Source organism: Etheostoma cragini, chromosome 12 (genome assembly GCF_013103735.1).
Source record: "Etheostoma cragini isolate CJK2018 chromosome 12, CSU_Ecrag_1.0, whole genome shotgun sequence".
Lineage (NCBI taxonomy): Eukaryota > Metazoa > Chordata > Actinopteri > Perciformes > Percidae > Etheostoma > Etheostoma cragini.
Genome location: NC_048418.1, coordinates 17,480,071 through 17,487,874, shown reverse-complemented (window position 1 = coordinate 17,487,874; position 7,804 = coordinate 17,480,071). Strand labels below are relative to the sequence as shown.

Here is a 7,804-nt window from a genome sequence, read left to right as displayed (position 1 = left end):
AGTAAGCCAGTGCAATGTCATCATCGTTACAAAGTCTTTTCGGTTTGAAGAGGTTCAACATTTTGGAAAATATCACACTCACTTTTTTGGCAAGTGTTATAGCATATAGACTAACGCAGAGAGAAACAGATGGCTGGCTCTTTCTAGTTCAAAAATACACTTTCTAGCACCTCTAATGCTCATATTGCCTACTAATATTGTTTCTTTAATCCATACACAAATATACAACAATATGTAAAAAAACAACAATAACATTTTGGGATTTTACAGGGCGTTACATGCTGTAATTATTATTTCTTGGCTGGGCGCAAGTGACTTCCTGGAGCCTTATGTCTCAAACAAGATACAATGCGTTATGCATTAGAGGTGCTACTAGGTAATTATTGGCAAGAAAGCAAATTAAGTGTACATTTCAAATTCGGCTAAAATCTTCTTTTAAAAGGCTCAGAAAGTATCACTGGATGTGCATAATGTGGCCACCTCACTGTTTAATATTCCACTTGGAGGACAGGGGCTTTTTAGTGATTTCAGCATGAAATATTTAACAGCCTGCACACCTAGACCTGTCAATCAAGCAGTCTGTACAAGCCCACACAGTCATAAGAAGAGGACCACAGTGCCATAAATGTGTAGGATATTTTCAAAGCAAAATTCAGATTTCTATCAATGTCTATAGTGACGGCTACTCTTTAAGGAGAGGCGGAGCAGCTTCAATAGAGCTCAGCCGCACTGTATCCTACTGATATAAAAGAGATGAAATGAGACACAAAATAAATGGCGAGAGACTTAAAATATGTACATTTATACACATGCGAGGGAAAAGGGCTGTAATTGATCCGTGGGCGCGATGAACGACAGTCTTGAACAAAACATACATGGAGAAAATCATATGAACTAAACAAATGTGGTTACAGAACACAAGATGTGACACATTAAAACTGCTAATACCTTACATAGCTGCAGTCATCTCTATTCGTCATTTTCTGCCACGCTTTAATGTATTATTACCCTATATTTATATGCAAGTAGTTAAGTCCACTTTTAGGCAGAGTCAACTGTGAGTTACTTTTCAGTCAGGAGAGGAAGAGTAGTTCACAACACAGCCTTGTTATTGGAAGAGGAATTTAACTGCACATTGACCCATGTAAGTGTATAGAGCTAATTAGCTTAGATACTGTATCTGTGTAGCTTTTAGGCATGATCATGTTTAATACTGTATCTGCATTGCATTGACCATGCCTTCATTCTCATTCACAACGGTACTTTACTGCACCAGTACATAAACCATTCACTTTTACACAAGAGAGAAAACAGGTATATAGAGGAAGCCATTATAATAGTCACACAGCTTTTTTTCAACTTCCCTTTTGCTCCATCCCCATGAGGAATCATTCAAAACAAAGAAGGATGTATTCTGTTGGACCTCCAAGGAATGGTCTGCTTAACAGTGAGTGAAGAGACATTAGAGCTCTTTGGTAAAATGTATGATAAATCCACAAAGTAGGACACAGTGGCTACCACTATACTGGACAATAGATGCCCCCCACTTTGTAAAAACGATTCTATGTATGTCTTTTTGCAAGCGTGTGTTAATTTGTATTTTAATCTGCATGTGTTGGATCTGCAACCCAACCTTCCTCTTGTTTTCAAGTTCTAAACCGTCCTTTGAGGGAGGAAGATAGAACCTGATGTTACACCATCAGAGAGATGTGATGGAAAAGGCAATATGCACTTTTTTATGCTTTCCAAAGAAGTGCCTGATCCTACTATAGCATTTTTAGGTAATACATGCATTATTGTGCAATTCAATGAGCACACACACAAAACTGGATGCACAATAAACATTAGTAAAATCAACAATGTACAGGCTACATCCAAAATGGATCCATTTATGTCAATGGCTTGAGTTGGAAAATGATGTGAATTCCTGCTTTATTGCTTACAGAAATTAAATCTCTATAGTTTTTTTTGCATCGTTATATATGTAGCAGACAAGCACAGTCTGTTCCTAGCTTAAGGGGAAAAAACCCATTCAGCTCAATCAGTTAAGAGCTTTTTGTTGAATCAGAACCTCATACGCTCCATCAAATCTTTCCACCTATATACAGATACATACTATACACACCTAGTTTGTCTGCACAATGTGTTCAGCCGTGAAAGTGTGCCCGCCCTAGCTCTACCTGTGAACTCATTACATTTTAATCCCCCGCCAAGGTACACAGTCATTCGAGTATATCAAATCTGCTGTTCTGGCCCAGGCACCTGGGATTGATCTATCAATCTATCATGCATTCCTTAATCCTCAAAAAGAAAATGAGTTGAGTTTTCAAATGAGCTGAATTCTTCTGCCTGGCTGGAGAATGGTGCAGTGACCGTGAGGAGTTTTATTTTTTTTAAGCCAGAAAGGAATAAGTAACCAAGACCAGAAAAACGAAGATGGCTGTCTTTTTACTGTACTGTTACATGTGAAACTAAATATGAGTCTGTATATGTGTAAGCGCTTTTAAGTAAAAACAGAATGATGCAGTCCCTTTCTGAACCACAAAGGGTCTGATTGTGACAGTGGTGGGGCTGTATTGGCGTCTTTATACACAAACGTCTAGCCCCAACAGCCCAGAAGAAGCAGCTGGCCTAATCTTCGTAGATGAGCGTGCATGAGATCAGCTTGTGCGCACACCCACATTGGTGCAGGACTACAAGTTGCTGCAAGAGGCCCCAGTCTACAGTCTCCTACAACGTTGTCCTCTTCTCTTCCACACCTTGTCTTGCTTTCCATCTTTCCATCATAACCATCCTTACAAGTACATTGAGGACAGGAGTAAGGATACTATGCGTTTTATGTATATGATATGAGGGTCTCTGTGCATGTATGTGGTTCCTATAGGGGGCAGGGGTCGGCGGTGGATTCACAAAGGGCGCTGGCATCAGAACAGGGTCCACTGCAAGCAAAGCGCAGCCAAGAGCAGCGCGAGGCTCCAGGGCCGTGCCCAGCAGGCAGACGCCGAGCCCCCTATCACCTTCACTGAGGGGGGCTTGGAAGGGTTGTCACGTGGGCTGCCACCTCCAGGCTGTCTCTCAATTGGCTTTCCTTCACTGGAAGTTTCTGTATGTGCTGTGAGAAACAGAAACAGATAGAAAGAGAGAAACAGGAGGAGAGAAACAGACACAGATAAATGGTTTGGCTCATTGCTGTAATCATGGTAATCTGCTTTAATGTTCCGAGTCCTTTGGGCTTGTAAAATTGTACATAAGGGGCTCATCATCATCCAATCACCGTTCCCATCATCTCCTTCCAGGGGTTTTCAAAAATAATCAGACATAGAAATTATGTCTGATTATGTCTGTTACAGATTAAAAATGAGTTCATATCTACATCAGAAGAAGCACAGCTGGGGGTGTTTCAGTTGAAAGCACCAATTATTTATTTCAATGAGGGCTTTAAAATTAGAATTATTGCATTTAAATGCAATGCTACTGTATTACTGTTCAACTACAAACTCACTTTTAAATATTTTTGTCCTAGCTACATGCAACAAACCTGTGCCACTATACACTGTCTTTCTACACCCATGCAACACGAAAATATAAAAATGTAACTCCCATTTTGTCATCTCCCTTCATATCGTGATGGAGGACTGACTGGGTGTCTAATCTCCAGCAGCAGATGAAGGACAACCCTAACTGCGTCATTACACCCAATCAGAGATAAATCAGGGCGATGAGGGTAGGGTAGACATTAAGCACCCATTTTATCACAGTCCCCTGCAAACACACATATAAAGTTACACACACAACCACTTTTCTGCTGACGTCGGTGAAATCCCAGCTTCCCTTAAAGAGGCCTTCACTCGTGTCTCTACCCCTCGCTGTTCTTACAATCTCACTCAAACTTCATCATCACCCTGGCTCATCTCTTTCCTCTCTTCATCTCACTTGTCTCTGGGATGCAACAGAGTGTTCAAAAAATCAAAAGGAAATAATTCCTTCTGCTCATTACCCATCCATCTTTTCAGTCCCCTTCATGGATCCCAGAAGGACCCAACCCAGCCCGAGCTATGTACATCAATTAAACAGATTAAAACCCTCAGCACAACGGAGTGCACCACACACTCTCAGTCACTAAGACCTTACATGTGTCATACATTTAGTATGGGCCCATGTACAGGAGTTAGGGCCTCTGCACACCTTGTCTGAGTTCCTAGAGAGGGACAGGGTTAAATCAATGAGGCCGGATCCCAATGGATACAGTAAAAAACCAATAGAGACAGGGTTGAAGGATAACATGACTGTGTGTTGTGATAAGTACTGACTGTACCAAAGACCAGTGTCAAAATGTCTTGTTAAGCTGTCTCTGTCACAAATAACGTCCAAGTCTGCAAAGATTCCCACCAGTGTGTGTAAACCGATCTGTCGAGCATTCAGTTGTCTAAGTAAAGACAGTTCTAGCCTTCCCAGTGTGGGGACTTGCTGTCAAGCAACGAGACAAACAGGTGTGTGATACGTTTTAAGATATTTCATCCATATGAAATGTGAAATTGTATAGTAACACCATTAATTTCCTAACTGAATCCCTTCTTTGCCAATATAGAAGTAGACAACGTATTGTTCTTTTAACCTTTGTGTTGTCTTCCCGTCAAAATTGAAAAATCAACACTTTTGTTGTCACTTTTTTGACGTTTACAAACACTATGGAACACTAACTTATTAACTTTAGTTTTACAGTTTTGGGGGAATTTGTGGTCAATAAACCTCATTTCTAGGACATTATACCTAATGTTTGAGTTAGAAAAGCACAAATCAGGAATTATTTAGACTAAATTAAAGGAATGGATGTTGATGGATAATCAAAGACTGGAAAATGTCAACTTTTCCTCAATTCTATTTCAAAACTACTTCAATGTTTTCTCTCCAAATGCTATCAAATGGATTAAGACACCCCAAAATTAATGAAAGTAGAGATTTGTACTTGCCAAAGAGCGTTGTCTGGAATCCATCATGTTATTTTGGGGAATTAAAAAGAACACTGATAGGGAAACGGGTCAATTTGACCCGAGGACAACATGAGGGTCGCAGCTGTCATCCAATACGATTTTTTTTTCTTTGACACCTTCCATGATCAAATGTGTTTCGTTTTAAAGAATGTGTTCTTTTGTAAAACTGAGAATGCATATCAACCCATCCGTACTTCACATTTGGGTTTGTATGTGTGCATGTGTATTCATGTGTGAATAGGGCTAGGCAGGGATCTAGAGAGAGTTGTGTTTTCCGTGCCAATGGTTTTTGTTGTTCCAGTAGACAATAGACAAAGAAATCATTTATCCCAAATCAGATTGCTGTTATTGTTTCAATAGAAATGGGCTGCATCTCATCAGGGAGATGTCAGAAAACAGCATTTGGGCCAACACAACACTAACACTACTCGCAACTGGCTAATCAATGGAGTAGGTCCTGCCAGAACAACCAATAACGACAGACGACAGCACTGCTATCTTGTTAAAGGGTGTTTTAGAATGCCACCAGCTGGGAGGGGCATAAAAGACAAGAAATTAAAGAGATAGTTGAGTCATTTACCTTGTGTTTCATTACCTTTTTAAAGCCTATTCCTGTATTATAAACCACAGCTCACAGAACACTACACAGCGGGGCGTAAAAATGTATTTTGAACTCATTCACCAGGTTGAGACCTTGGAAGAGACCCAGACGATGTACAAGGGATAATCCATCCCAACCAGTACATCTTCTAGTGTCCCCCCACAACGAGATAGAGGACATGCCTAGGACAATTCCACTTGAACTCTCCTGATACGCTGCTGTTGTGACCTGGACCCCTAGAAGTGTCCACAATTCGATAGATGGATGAATGTTGAACTGGTACTGTGATAGATCCGTTTGACATACTGTGTGTCTTACATTGAGAATGAGGATTAGACTTATAAATAGATTTTAACCATTCTTAAAGACAACATTGTTGGCAAGATTGTCAGTAGTTTGAGGTCGTATAAGCAGATGGACTGTTTTTTAACGGGGACAGCTGGGGGCTCCATGACAGAGCTCGGCCCTGCCATTGACAGATGCCGTAAAGTTTAAGGTACAAGTATGACTTTATGCTAATTTAGCATGTAATGCAATGATGCACTTTAACGTGGAGACATTACTTTTAAGGAACATAATCTCTTTAAACAATTCTCCAGATGTTGTTTGTCCCAACATGTGGGAAAACCCTCAAACCTTTTTTAGGTCAAGGAAAAAACTAAAATTTCCACACAGAGGTCCTACACTTGATAAAGGACAATATTTGTAAGAATATTTTGTAAGAAAGAGATAACGCTGTGAGCTTTAAACGAAAACTCCTGAATACTTTCAGAAAGTAACAATGGCAGCACTGAAGTCGACTCATAAATACCCAATGATACAGTATATGCACATATCCACACACACACACACACACACACACACACACACACACACACACAAACACACACACACACACACATTATTATTTGAGATCTAGCAAAAATATAAATTGCAATAAGTGTGGAAGTTTTGCGATTTTAAAATCATCATCATATAATATGGATGTGCTTATCATCATGACATTTTTAACCATACCAACCTGCAAAAGTTGAAAAAAATGTAATTGTTAAAAACCACAAAACAGAAAAAGTAGTAGAAGTAGAAACTTTAGAAAAATAAAATTGCATTGTATTAAGTCCCTAAAAGCAAGCAACAACTTGAGGTACAAAGAAATGAGAAAACCAGGAGGGCAGGAGGATAATGGAATGTGATGTTGCTGTCATAATGAGACAAGGTTAGCACATAAGCCATGCTTCATAAGCTGGCTCATGTGTAAATCCCCCAAATATGGTGAAAAAAAAAAAAGGGAGAACAAGCAAGACAGAAAAACAGAGTGCGGGTGGGAGTGAAAAATGACTGAGATTGTTAGAAGAGGAAGGAAACGATTGCCTTTTCAGTATGAGGATGAAGATCCATCGTCACTCTTATCAAAACAGAAGGAATCAATCACCGCCGGCGACTTCAAGGCTGTGCGATGGCATGTCGACATGCTTCTCCCATTACAACACCAGTCATTGACATATGTTCTCCACCAGTAAAAGACAAATGTGATTTGATTGGTAAAAAGCTTTATAACAAACAGCGACAGAGAAAAACAGGGTAACGGAAACCCGAGAGACAAATAGAACTGGAAGGCTGAGAGGTCTGAACAAGACCCCAGACCTTTATGTCTGGGAAGAAGTGTGTGATGTTTATTTATATGTGTTTGTGAAGTCAAATACTAGCATAAATAATAGTTGTGGTAGCTTTCATCTGTCACCAAAGCCTGCAGTGGACATGGTCATGGAGAAGAAAAGGATGTCATCGTGTCATTTTGCCAAGAGGAAGGAGGTGATGGGCGGGGAGGGAGGGAGGGATAGAGGAAGGGAGGAGTAAGGGTTAGAAGGTGAGTGGGAGGAATGACAAACGTCTTGGCCATCATTCTTTGGAACAATGCTGAGGGACAGAGAAATTTGCAGGATGGTTCTTTGGGCAACCGTGTACATGTTTTTTTGCTTCTACTTTCCTCCCTCTCTGTCTCTTTCCTTCTATCTTCTCATCTGTGTTTCTTTTGGTTAGCCAGCACCTAGCCACTGCCGCCTCACATATTAAATCCTCAAACCTATGCAAAGGGAAGAAGCTCTCAAACAATCCTCCCTGTGTTGTCAACTGATTAGATTTAATCTCTCCTTTCCACAGTGCGTCGCACATACTGTACATAGAAACATGCACACAACATACATGCACGCAC

The 7,804-nt window shown here is 40.3% G+C and overlaps 1 protein-coding gene across 3 annotated transcripts in view; it reads right to left on the bottom strand.

Annotated features, from left to right (window-relative positions):
• Positions 1 to 695: 695 nt before the first annotated feature.
• Positions 696 to 7,804, bottom strand: part of gpc5c (glypican 5c) — a 112,740-nt gene continuing 105,631 nt past the window's right edge. For all 3 annotated transcript variants that reach the window (XM_034888007.1, XM_034888005.1, XM_034888006.1), the window contains one exon: positions 696 to 3,112. In XM_034888007.1, coding sequence (XP_034743898.1) covers positions 2,925 to 3,112 — 188 coding nt within the window. In that variant the 3' untranslated portion in view covers positions 696 to 2,924. The remainder of the gene's footprint in view (positions 3,113 to 7,804) is intronic.